Raw genomic sequence first — 13,764 nt, 5'->3', positions numbered from 1 at the left:
AAATGTAATTAATCTCCATCTCCCTACCACTCTCTCTTTCTCTCCCTCTAAATATCCACTCTCTCCCTCTAACTAGCCTCTCCCTACATTACCTCTTTCTCTCCCTCTCTCCACCATTTCCCCTCCCTGCCTTTATCAATGCCCCCACAGGCTAAGTCATCTCAGGTTGCACTGCTCTGTCCCCTCCTTCCTTCCCTGCCTCCACCAATCACATCGTACATCTCTGACCCAGAATCATTTTCCAAACCTGCCGTCTAATTGGGTTTCTCCTGTGATTAAGGCAATAACAACCTTCATGTTAGAGTTTAATGTTCGCTAATGAGGTTGGTGGTTGCCAGTGGTTACATTAAATACATTTGTCACTCGCCAACAGGCTAATTAGGTCCTGCAGGCCTGCTGTTTATAGATAGCTTCAGCTAATTGATGGGACATTACTGAGAGCTCTGCGTGTCAATCAATGGTGAGGGGAACATTTCCTTGTTCTGACGTTCCCACTGCAGGGACCAAGGAGGGACCACAGGCCTCAAACTGTTTACTCTGCTCTGTGCTCCTCATTCATTATAGATATTTTTGTTTAGCAATTCAGTACTGGTATTGTTATGGTGTATTATCATCAGCTACTCAAGGGCTTCTCTCAATTATGAATCCATTTGCTATTAACATTGGAACATTTGTGTTTAGTCTCTCAATCTCTGCTCCTCAAAATACATTATTTGATTGATTTCAGTGTAGTATGGAAAACAATTTAGTACATGAGTGAGAAAGAAAGTGGTGCATTCTAATGGCATTTAAATATGGCCTTAACAACCGATATACAGTACCAGTCAAAAGTGTGGACACCTACTCATTCAAGGGTTTTTCCTTATTTTTCCTATTTCCTACATTGTAGAATAATAGTGAAGACATCAAAACTATGAAATAAAATATGGAATCATGTAGTAACCCAAAAAAGAGAAACAAATAAAAACATATTTGAGATTCTTCAAAGTACCCACCCTTTGCCTTAATGACAGCTTTGCACACTCTTGGCATTCTCTCAAACAGGTTCATAGGTAGTCACCTGGAATCCATTTCAATTAACAGATGTGGCTTGTTAAAAGTTTATTTGTGGAATTTCTTTCCTTCTTAATGCGTTTGAGCCAATCAGTTGTGTTGTGACAAGGCAGGGGTGGTATACAGAAGGTTTGGTAAAAAAACAAGTCCATATTATGGCAAGAACAGATCAAATAAGAAAAGAGAAATTACAGTCCATCATTACTTTAAGACATGAAAGTCAGTCAATGCAGAACATTTCAAGAACTTTGAAAGTTTCTTCAAGTGCAGTCGCAAAAACCATCAAACGCTATGATGAAACTGGCTCTCATGAGGACCGCCACAGGAAAAGAAGACCCAGAGTTACCTCTGCTGCAGAGGATGAGATCATTACAGTTACCAGCCTCAGAAACGGCAGCCCAAATAAAAGCTTCAGAGTTCAAGTAACAGACGCATCTCAATATCAACTGTAAAGGACAACAATAATAAGAAGAGACTTGCTTGGGCCAAGAAACACAAGCAATGGACATTAGACATTAGGTCGGCGGAAATCTGTCCAAATTTGAGATTTTTGGTTCCAACCGCTGTGTCTTTGTAAGATGCAGAGTAGGTGAACAGATGGTATACGCATGTGTGGTTTCCACCGTGAAGGTAGTGTGATGGTGTCACTGTCTGTGATTTATTTAGAATTAAAGGCACACTTAACCAGCATGGCTGCCACAGCATTCTGCAGTAATACTCCATCCCATCTGGTTTGAGCTTAGTGGGACTATCATTTGTTTTTCAACCGGACAATAACCCAACACACCTCTAAGCTGTGTAAAGGCTATTTGACTAAGAAGGAGAGTGATGGAGTGCTGTATCAGATGATCTGGACTCCATAATCACCCGACCTCAACTCAATTGAGATGGTTTTGGATGAGTTGGATCGCAGAGTGAAGGAAAAGCATCCAACAAGTGCTCAGCATATGTGGAAACTCCTCACAAGACTGTTGGAAAAGCATTCCAGGTGAAGCTGGTTGAGAGAATGCCAAGACTGTGCAAAGCTGTCATGAAGAAGAAGGGTGGCCACTTTGAAGAATCTCAAATATAAAATATATTTTGATTTGTTTAACACTTTTTTGGTTAGTACGTGATACCATATGATTTATTTCCTAGTTTTGATGTCTTCACTATTATTATACAATGTTCGAAAATAGTACAAATAAAGAAAAACCCTTGAATGAGCAGGTGTGTCCAAACTTTTGACTGGTATTGTAGATCAAACCGAGATTGATGACAATGGCCTCATGCATTTATCTGACCCCCTGTGCTGCCTGTTTGCCTGCCTGCTCCAGGCCCAGCTGCCTTGATAAGCAATGTGCTGATGAATTCTTTTAGGGCTGGAGGTTGTTTGATAGTGGGGGCTTTTCCAGATCATATGCCTGCAGGTTAGGGTGTTATCAAAAGCTGGCTTTTTGTTTGGGTCTGTCTTTGACTTCACACAGCTGTGTTGAACGATAAAGAGGATAGGTCTGCTCTGGTGAAAGCTCATCACTCCTCTTCCATCTGCTCCCTCTGTTTTCAGAGTTGACACACTATTCATAACACTGACACTGTGACAGACAGACTGTGTGTGTTTTGTGTGTGTGCATGCTTGGTTGTGTGTGTGTGTATATATGTGTGTGTTTGAGAGAGAGATGCTAATGCAATGTATATCTTGATACATTGACTGAATAGTTTACTCTTATTGAAATAGAAGTTCACATAAGGGAAAAACATATACACTTGTATACATATTTATTTAGAAACTGATGTTTTAACTTCTGTAGTTCTTTTTGATTGAGAGCAAACAAGGAACTGTAGCCTATTTAAACTGCTCAGTGCACCTTCCACATAGTTTTTCCCAGGTCTCCAAAGTCTAAAGTCTACAGATATGTAATCTCACAAACCAGAAGTTTAAAGTCTACAGAGATTTAATCTCACAAACAAAGTATGTATAAAGTACGAATAACTAATGGCTGAATGTCACTATTTTCAACATTTTTGGATTAATAGATGCCTGGCTATATCACATGTTCTGTGATCAAGAACTTATGTGAGTGCCTGCCTTCGAGGCACATACATGGTCCTACTCCCAACCGACCTTTAGTCTTCTGTAGCAGCCACAAGTCTCCGCCTCTCACACGGCGCTAAACCGATCCCCACCCAGTGATCCCCACTCACTCCGAATCCCCTGCCACCACCCCTCAAGCCCCTACCACCGCCAGCCTCTTCCTCCCCAGCCCTGATTCTGAAAACTCTGTCCCTGTGAGAATCCGGCTCTTCACGCAAGCCATTTTCTAACTTTGTCCCGAATAGAAAAAAGGAGAAAACAACGCGAAAGTGGAGATAGGAGCAAACCGGATAAGTGTTCTATTGCCCCGATTGTTGGCCCGCGGCGGGGTGCAAAAAGGGCAGGCCGAAAAAAGACCATAAGATGTGGATCTGGTACATCTTGCTTAGTTCGGGGACGGGCTCAAGCTCGGTTGGTAAGTTTTTTTTTTTTTTAATACGTAGTATTTCGTATTCAAGCTTTTTAATCTGTAGGCGCTTCTAACAGTGCGGCTGTGGCTGCCCTGGAAGGGAAAGAACACGCGTGCTTTCGCAACAGACGTAACAATAACGATATATCCTATTTGCCACTTTTGTGTGCACAATATCGTTGTTGTCAAAATGTTACACTGTTGCAATGTAACCAGCGCTAACTTCAAGCGGAGTTGGGGCAAAGTATGTGCAACCAACAGGCTGCGAAGTCGATTTAGTTCCGCTACGTCCGGTTGTTTTACTTTTGCCAAACCCGAAAGCAGCGGGCTATTCTCAAATTCCCGTTGGCTATGTTTCCCAGGACATCGCATTGCATTGCATGTCAGTTTATGCCGTTAAACGTCTGGCAGCCATGTGTAGGGCTAGATTGCCTTATACTGTATGTTTGTGAGTAAGGATGCTATGTGAAGTGTGAGAGGTAAATCAGAGGGAGAGGAGTCAGAGGACGCAGGGTTGTTATGATCTGAGGTTGTTGACAGGGCAACGTTGACAAGTCAATCTGTGCCCCTGCCCCGCCATGGCAGCTGAAGGGCCGAGTGGGGGCATGGAGAGAAGCCTAGTCTGCCTCTATTTACACTTCTATCAGACTGTGCAGCAGGCAGTAAGTATTACAGAATTACATTACCAGGATACGATTTTAAATGCTTTCAGTATGGCTACATGAACTTGTGGCCTACCATGTATGCCTATATAATTATTGTAAGTACATGTAACCAGAGCCCTATATTGAGAGCAACTAGCCTACACAGGAAAAACTGTAGTAACAATATTGTGTTTATAGTTACATAGTAGATCGTTTTTCATTCAATAAAGTCCAGCGTAGGCTCTAGTATGATGCCTGTTACCAAGTTGCATAGACCGTTCGACACGGTTTGAATAAAGACTGACAGGTGAAGTTTGATTTGCTGTGCAAAACACATTGAGCCACTCTATGAGGGCAATGGGAGTTCAAAATATGATGCCTTTTTGTTATTCAAACTCAACATGTTTCAGATTTAAAGGCTACGTCAGAGTACTTAGTTGACTTGTCCGCAATGAGAACAGATGTGTCACTTTAAAATGTATGCTAAAAAAACATAGCTTTTTAAAGTTTAACAAAACATACAACTCTTTGAACAAGTACTACTTTGAACAATTTACACAGGTAATGTCACAAAACACATTTACTGGAAGAACTGTGCAGATGCAAAGTTTCGTAACGATATTACGGTAAAATCGCCCTTAGTTTCTAATGCGACAACGTTTTCCAAAAATGAAGATTCAAGGATGTCTGCAAGAAGACAGCTATGACATGACACATTGAGTTTCACATTTTTTATTTTGGTTATTGAAGTGAAGTGGGTTTTAAACCGCTAACGGAATTACATCATTGGTCCCTGATTTGTACTATACAGAAATGCATTATTATGGGTATGAATATCATTCTCTTCATGGTGATGCATCCTGAACAGGTACACAAATGTAGAAATATGCATTATATGTTTAGCATATTTGGGTATTATTCTACACACGGGCTATTATTTGAATGAGCTCTGCCCCCAAACGACCACATTTGGTTGGTCCGGACCAGACAAAATCTGAACCAATCATAGACGTCTATGTTTCACAAGTTTGGACATCACAGTATGGCACAGCAGAGTTCAGTACAGTAAAGTACAAATGTTCAGTACAGTAGAGTACAGTGCATTAAAGCAAACATGGTTCTCTACTCCAGTGTGCTCTACTGTACTTTACTGAACTCTACTGTACCTTTCTGTACAGGCTCTAACGATGAACTTAGTCTTAAGATGCTTTTGGGAAACCGGGCCCTTTATTGTTCTCTACTGTACTGTACTGTGCTGTCCAAACTTGTGAAACAGACATTTATGATTGGTTCATATTTGGCCCGTCCATGGATGTCCTTGTTACAGTAAAAGAAAAGGTCGTAGGTGTCGGTAACGGCCGTGACTAACTGGCGAGAGAGAGGGAGAGGTTGTCCAGATTGTTTTTATAGTCTTGCTTTAACCACCAGATGACAGAAAGAGAAAGAAAACAGTTATGAGCTGAACATAACAGTGTGCCAGTGGAAAGGATGACAGTAGCACGTGAGCCAACTGTGTTTTATGATTTCGGTTTTAATCACTTAATTCATAAACAAACTTAATATCGGTAAAAACACGAACTAATTGGTACATCTAACTTTCTTTGTTACGTATTCATTATTCTCCCTCATGAGGGAGAGAAATTAGAAGTAAATATCTTAAAAATATGTAGGTTTTTGGTAACAGAATTACAAGCATAAGGTTGTGTTTTAAAAATGTACAGTAGGCAAATAATTTATCCGAAACTAAATATAAGTGTTGATATTAGTCAGGGGTCTTTACTTCAACATTCTTATGTTTTCATACGTTTCTCATACCTTTTAAGACTTTTCTGGTAGATGTTTTCCAAAACCACTTTTCTATCTCTATGACCAGAAATCAAAGCCTTTGGTTATTCCTAATTTTTTGGTGTGGCATTGTTTAAAGTGGCTAGTGATACATGTATTACATAAAGATGGCAAGATGCAGTAGGTGGTATAGAGTATGGTATATACACATGAGATGATTCATGTAGGGTATGTAAACATTATATTAAGTGGCATTGTTTAAAGTGGCTAGTGCTAAAATGTTTTAATGTATGGCAGCAGCCACTCAATGCTTTTCTGCTACTCATTTTACATTTTGGAATGGGGGAAGGTTACTCCCTTTTGTCTTGATGTCTTTCTCAGTAACTCTCATTTCACATTTTTTTGGCCCTTGTGAACTCTGGTATAAAACACAGTCTCAGTCTCAGTGTTGCAGTACAGTATGAAGGCCTATATTACTTTAGTTGGTAATATCTTAAACAGTGGTAAATCCATACATATGACACATGCATTAAATGTGTTAAAGTTATATGTTTTAGATTTAGAGGGCTGTCAAACTTCAGGCCTCGACTCTGCAACCGACCCATTTTGGTCTGACCGATCAAGGTCACCAAGACCTGATCTCTCACTCACACACACAGCTGGCTGTCATTAATAACAAAGTGAAACCGAGCAAATTAAACCTGCGCATACATTGTAAATATAACTTTTCAAAATGGACTCCAGTTCTGTCTGTTTGTGCTCTGCAGAGGCCATTTAATGTGTCTTCCTCCTCCCGTGACTCTGTGTTCAATGGCACCCTGTTCTGTTTGGTTGTAAAGAATTCCCGTTATAATGAACCATATAAATCACAACAGACCTGGCTGGAATAACTTGTGTGTGTGCGTACGGTCTTTTTTTGTGGTCTTTTCCAGGCTTGCCCCTGAAGTGAGAGAATGGCCAAAAAAACTTAGTCATTAGCACTATAGAATAGTGGTGTCCCACCACCTTCTCAATGAAGAACCATGTGAATCACCAAAGCTCCACCTGACCATATCTCACCTGTCAGAATGAATGCATAATGAAGTGATCGTGCTAGCGTAGCATATATAGTGAGGTAAAGTATTTGGACAGTAACATTTGTTTTGTTGTTTTGGCTTTGTACTCAGCACTTTGGATTTGTAATGATGCAATGACTATGAGTGCTGACTCAACTTTATTTGGGGTATTTATCCATAGCGGGTGAACCATTTAGAAAAGACAGCACTTATAGATAGTCCCCCCATTTTAGAGAACCAGAAATATTTTGATAAATTCACTTGTGTATTAAAGTAGTCTAAAGTTTAGCATTTAATCCCACATTCCTAGCAAACAATGACTACTACATCAAACTTGTGACTCTACAAACTTGTTGGATGCATTTGCAGTTTGTTTTGGTTGTTTTTGACTATTTTGTTCCCAACAGAAATTAATGGGAAATAATGTATTGTGTTATTTTGGAGTCACTTAGTATAAATGAAAATAGAATATGTTTCCTAACAATTCTACATTAATATGGATGGTACCATGATTACGAATAATCATTCATGAATTGTGAATAATGATGAGTGAGAATGCTACGGAGGCATAAATATATACACCCCCCCCCCCCTAAAAAAAATGTAGAAGTGTTCAGAAACATATTTCATTCTTATTTACAATAACTGACTCCAAAATGACACAATACATTTACCATTCATTTACAGTACCAGTCAAGTTTGAACACAACACACCTACTCATTCAAGGGTTTCTTTATTTTTAGACATCAAAACTATGAAATAACACATATGGAATCATGTAATAACCAAAAAAAGTGTTAAACAAATCAAATTATTTTATATTTGAGATTCTTCAAAGTAGCCACCCTTTGCCTTGAAGACAGCTTTGCACACTCTGGGCATTCTCTCAACCAGCTTCACCTGGAATGCCTTTCCAACAGTCTTGAAGGAGTTCCCACATAGGCTGAGCACTTGTTGGCTGCTTTTCCTTCACTCTGCGGTCCAACTCATCTCAGTTGGTTTGAGGTGGGGGGATTGTGGAGGCCAGATCATCTGATGCAGCACTCCATCACTCTCCTTCATTGTCAAATAGCCCTTACACAGGTGTGTTGGGTCATTGTCCTGTTGAAAATCAAATGATAGTCCCACACAAGCGCAAACCAGATGGGATGGCATATCACTGCAGAATGCTGTGGTAGCCATGCTGGTTAAGTGTACCTTGCATTTTAAGTAAATCACTGACAGTGTCACCAGCAAAGCACCATCACACCACCACCTCCATGCTTCACGGTGGAAACTACACATGCAGAGATTATCCATTCACCTACTCTGCGTCTCACAAAGACACGGCGGTTGGAACCAAAAATCTCAAATATGGACTCATCAGACCAATGGTCAGATATCCACCGGTCTAATGTCCATTGCTCATGTTTCTTGACCCAAGCAAGTCTCTTCTTATTGGTGTCCTGTATTAGTGGTTTCTTTGCAGCAATTCGACCATGAAGGCCTGATTCACGCAGTCTCCTCTGAACAGTTGATGTTGAGATGTGTCTGTTACTTGAACTCTGAAGCTTTTATTTGGGCTGCAATTTTGGAGGCTGGTAACTGTAATGAATTTATCCTCTGCAGCAGAGGTAACTCTGGGTCTTCTTTTCCCGTGGCGGTCCTCATTACAGCCAGGTAACTCTATTTAACTGATCCTCTACAGCAGATGTAACTCTGGGTCTTCTTTTCCTGTGGCGGTCCTCATGACAGCCAGGTAACTCTAATTAACTGATCCTCTACAGCAGATGTAACTCTGGGTCTTCTTTTCCTGGGGCGGTCCTCATGAGAGCCAGTTTCATCATAGCGCTTGATGGTTTTTGCGACTGCACTTGAAGATTTGTTCAAAATTCTTGACATTTTCTGGATTGACTGACCTTCTTGTCTTAAAGTAATGATGGGCTGTGATTTCCCTTTGCTTATTTGAGCTGTTCTTGCCATAATATGGACTTGGTATTTGACCTAATAGCCCTATCTTCCCTATGCCACCCATTCCTTGTCACAGCACAACTGATTGGCTCAAACACACTAAGGAAAGAAATTCCGCAAATGAACTTAACAAGGCACACCTGTTAATTGAAATGCATTAAGCTGTTTTTTTGAGAATGCCAAGAGTGTGCAAAGCTGTCATCAAGGCAAAGGGTGGCTACTTTGAAGAATCTCAAATATAAAATATATTTTGATTTGTTTAACACTTTTTTGGTTACTACATGATTCCATGTGTGTAATTTCATCATTTTGATATGTTCACGTATTCTACAATGTAGAAAATCGTACAAATAAATAAAAAGTAGGTGTCCAAACTTAATTGGAACTGTATATTGTGAACAATAATCTGAAACACAACCAAAACCAACTGCAAATGCATCCAACACGTTTGTAGTCACAAGCTTGATATAGTTATTGCTTGCTAGGAATATGGGACCAAATACTTAACCTTTGACTACTTTAATACACATACTGCATAAGTGAATTTGTCAGAATACTTTTGGTTCCTTAAAATGTGGGCACTATCTAAACCAGGGTTTCCTAAACTCAGTCCTCGGGACTCCAAGGGGAGCACATTTTGGTTTTTGCCCTAGCACAACACAGCTGATTCACATAATCAACTAATCATCAAGCGTTGATAATCTGAATCAGCTTTGTAGTGTTAGGGCAAAAACAAATGTGCACCCCGTGGGATCCCGAGGACCGAGTTTGGGAAATGCTGTTCTAAATGTTTCACCCAATATGGATGAAAATACTCTCAAATTAAAGCTGACAGTCTGCACTTTAACCTCATAGTCATTGTACCATTTCAATATAGAGCCAAAACAAAAAGTGTCACTGTCCAAATACTTGTGGACCTCACTGTACAGTCATGGCCAAAAGTTGAGAATGACACATATTCATTTCCAAAGTTCTCTGCTTCAGTGTCTTGAGATATTTGTAAAATGTTACTATGGAATGGTGAATTATAATTACAAGCATTTCATAAGTGTCAAAGGCATTTGACAATTACATGAAGTTGATGCAAAGAGTCAATATTTGCAGTGTTGACCCTTCTTTTTCCAAGACCTCTGCAATCTGCCCTGGCATGTGGTCAATTAACTTCTGGGCCACATCCTGAGCATCTTGACGGCAGCCCATTCTTGCATAATCAATGCTTGGAGTTGGTCAGAATTTGTGGGTTTTTGTTTGTCCGCCCGCCTCTTGAGGATTGACCACAAGTTCTCAATGGGATTAAGGCCTGGGGAGTTTCCTGGCCATGGACCCAAAATATCGATGTTTTGTTCCCTGAGCCACTTAGTTATCACTTTTGCCTTATGGCAAGGTGCTCCATCATGCTGGAAAAGGCATTGTTCGTCACCAAACTGTTCCTGGATGGTTGGGAGAAGTTGCTCTCGGAGGATGTGTTGGTACCATTCCTTATTCATGGCTGTGGTCCTAGGCAAAATTGTGAGTGAGCCCACTCCCTTGGCTGAGAAGCAACCCCACACATGAATGGTCTCAGGATGCTTTATTGTTGGCATGACACAGGACTGATGGTAGAACTCACCTGGTCTTCTCTGGACAAGCTTTTTTCCGGATGCCCCAAAAGTCTTTGCCTCACTGTGTGTGCAGATGCACTCACACCTGCCTGCTGCCATTCCCGAGCAAGCTCGGGACTGGTGGTGCCCCGATCCTGAAGCTGAATCAACTTTAGGAGACGGTCCTCGCGCTTGCTGGACTTTCTTGGCCGCCCTGAAGCCTTCTTCACAACAATTGAACTGCTCTCCTTGAAGATCCGATAAATGGTTGATTTAGGTGCAATGTTACTGGCAGCAATATCCTTGCCTGTGAAGCCCTTTTTGTGCAAAGCAATGATGACGGCACGTGTTTCCTTGCAGGTAACCATGATTGACAGAGGAAGAACAATGATTCCAAGCACCACCCTCCTTTTGAAGCTTCCAGTCGGTTATTCGAACTCAATCAGCATGACAGTGTGATCTCCAGCCTTGTCCCTACCAACACTCACACCTGTGTTAACGAGAGAGTCAGTGACATGTCAGCTGGTCCTTTTGTGGAAGGGCTGAAGTGCAGTGGAAATGTTTTTTTGGGGATTCAGTTATTTGCATGGCAAAGAGGGACTTTGCAATTAATTGCAATTTATCTGATCACATTCTGGAGTATATGCAAATTGCCATCATAAACTGAAGCAGCAGACTGTGAAAACTTTTGGCCACGATTGTATGTCAAACCTTATTGCTTGCAGAGTCCTCATGGCCTGATACTGCACAGAAACACACTTCTTTCTATCCGACAGCTACTCTTCCTGGGGTCCAAACAAGGATATGATTTATTCAATGACTATCTCCTATATCTGCCGTCCTCAGATTTGTTATTGTATTTACTGTGAAGCAGCGCGCCAAAAATAACTGCAATGGCAGTGTGAGGAAACAGACAGATGTAAGCATGCCCGATATCGCCATAATCAAGATTAATGTGTTCCATTACAGTCTCAGTAGTACTTCACACTTCAAGACACCGGTGGTTGGATGTTTTTTATTCATAACCACCAGCGGATGCTGTAATAATTTCTCACCTGGTGAGACTCAGTCGAGGAGCAGAACCATGTTGTATATGGTTTACCTTTGGTTCATATTGTGCTCCTGGGTTGTTCTATTGTCAGGGAAGGGTGTTTAGTGGCTAGCCCTGTGTGTGTGTGTGTGTGTGTGTGTGTGTGTGTGTGTGTGTGTGTGTGTGTGTGTGTCCATGCACAAACATCTGTGACTGTATGTGTGTCTGTGCAGTATGTGCATACCATGTGTGTGTGTTTTCACTTCAGCTGATATGCTCCCAATCATTGTCTGTTACGAATCCCTGATGGCCCGGCAGTCTAGGGGGGGATGGTAACGAGACCCGTAACATAACTCGTGGAAAGTATAATAGTGAAAAAGTAACAGTGAGAACGAAAAACCACAGACAACTAAATTACCGTCAAACACTCATGGTTTAATTTTAAACACACGGTAAAGGGGGGCGGGGAAAGGGGCTGAGCTGGACCCAAGGAAAGAAACAAATATCCAAAAATACCCCTAAGCTAGACTAGCCTACTTCAATACAGCTAACTAACTAACCAAAAATACAGTTCTAACTAGTGTATTTAGACAAAGTTTACCTACGGGTAGTGTACCCTACGGGTAGTGTATGCCCATGGGCGACTTGGCACCCCTTTTCCCACCATCAAACACCATAACAAAACAATACTCACATAATTCCAGACAAATGTGACATGTATGAACAAAAACCAAAAGAGCGCTCAATCCAGCGGGAGAGAGATATAGCGAGAGATTGGGACACAGAGAGATTGAAACACAGAGATTGAGCTCCAGAGAAAACAACTGACTGGGTTTTTAAACCAAGGGAAAGGGGATGTGATAGGGTAATGGAAACAGGAGGAGGTGTCTTCTAATTGGTGACTGATTGGGGAATGATGATTGCCACCTGTGACGAGGGGCGAAGGAGAGAAACTAAATACACACACAGGATACACACACACACACACACACACACACACACAGGATACCTGTGTCCGTAACATTGTCCTACTGTGTCCCTTCAATTAGGCCTGCCTTGGGCCTCCCGGGTGGCGCAGTGGTTAAGGGCCCATCCAACCAGTCAAAGGTTTAATCTTGGCTCCAGGGAAGTAGATATGATCGATAGACGACAATGATGAGACTGAGCCTTTCATGAAATAGCAAAGCAAGCGCCAGCTGTGCCACCAGAGACTCTGGGTTCGCGCCCAGGCTCTGTCGTAACCGGCCGCGACCGGTAGGTCCGTGGGGGGACGCACAATTGGCCTAGCGTCGTCCGGGTTAGGGAGGGGTTGGCCGGTAGGGATATCCTTGTCTCATCGCGCACCAGCGACTCCTGTGGCGGGCCGGGCGCAGTGCGCACTAACCAAGGTTGCCAGGTGCACGGTGTTTCCTCCGACACATTGGTGCGGCTGGCTTCTGGGTTGGATGCGAGCTTTTTTAAGAAGCAGTGCGGCTTGGTTGGGTTGTGTATCGGAGGACGCACGACTTTCAACCTTCTCTCCCGTCTCTCCCGAGCCCGTACGGGAGTTGTAGCGATGAGACAAGATAGTAGCTACTAAGCAATTGGATACCACAAAATTGGGGAGAAAATGGGGTAAAATTTAATTAAAAAAAATAAAAACATTAAGCCTGCCTTGTGTGTGATAGAGTTGGTGCCATTTCCCAGAGTTGTTAAACAAAGCCACATGACTGAAGTCACATTTCAGACCTCCCCAGCACAGCACCATACTTTCAACTCAATACCAGTGCTGTGTTTTGACATGGGCCATGTGTTTTGACATGCTGTGTTTTACAGACATGGGCCAGACTATTACAGACAGAATTCAGTAGTTGAAGCAGATATGAGAATATCCCACACTGTGCTTTCAAAAGTGCAGACAAATCCTCTATCGGCAATCATTGAATTCCTGAATAAAATACTACGTGTAATGGGATTAATTAGACCACTTGTTTGTTATTCTTTCTGTATTATTTTCATTTAATTTGGATGGGATTCTGTCCATCTCTACCTGAGATGAAGCATCTCCTTCCATCCAACCTGAGCTCTGCTCTGTGATCTATTAATCATGCTGCTTCATGGAGCTGATCTATCTAGAGATGTATGGATCGAAGGGGAAACAAAAGAAGAGGTTTGAAAAAAAGATTGTCCAGCGAACTCATTAG

The 13,764-nt window shown here is 41.7% G+C and overlaps 1 protein-coding gene across 1 annotated transcript in view; it reads left to right on the top strand.

The window, feature by feature from the left end:
• Window positions 1-3,154: 3,154 nt before the first annotated feature.
• ldlrad3 (low density lipoprotein receptor class A domain containing 3) overlaps window positions 3,155-13,764 on the top strand; it is a 114,418-nt gene continuing 103,808 nt past the window's right edge. Inside the window, exon 1 of the mRNA XM_021600535.2 lies at window positions 3,155-3,542. Within this exon, the coding sequence (XP_021456210.2) occupies window positions 3,491-3,542 (52 nt within the window). The 5' untranslated portion in view covers window positions 3,155-3,490. The remainder of the gene's footprint in view (window positions 3,543-13,764) is intronic.

This window comes from Oncorhynchus mykiss, chromosome 1 (genome assembly GCF_013265735.2).
Source record: "Oncorhynchus mykiss isolate Arlee chromosome 1, USDA_OmykA_1.1, whole genome shotgun sequence".
NCBI lineage: Eukaryota > Metazoa > Chordata > Actinopteri > Salmoniformes > Salmonidae > Oncorhynchus > Oncorhynchus mykiss.
Note: the sequence above shows the minus strand (reverse complement) of the source record. Positions and strands in the feature narration are given on the sequence as shown.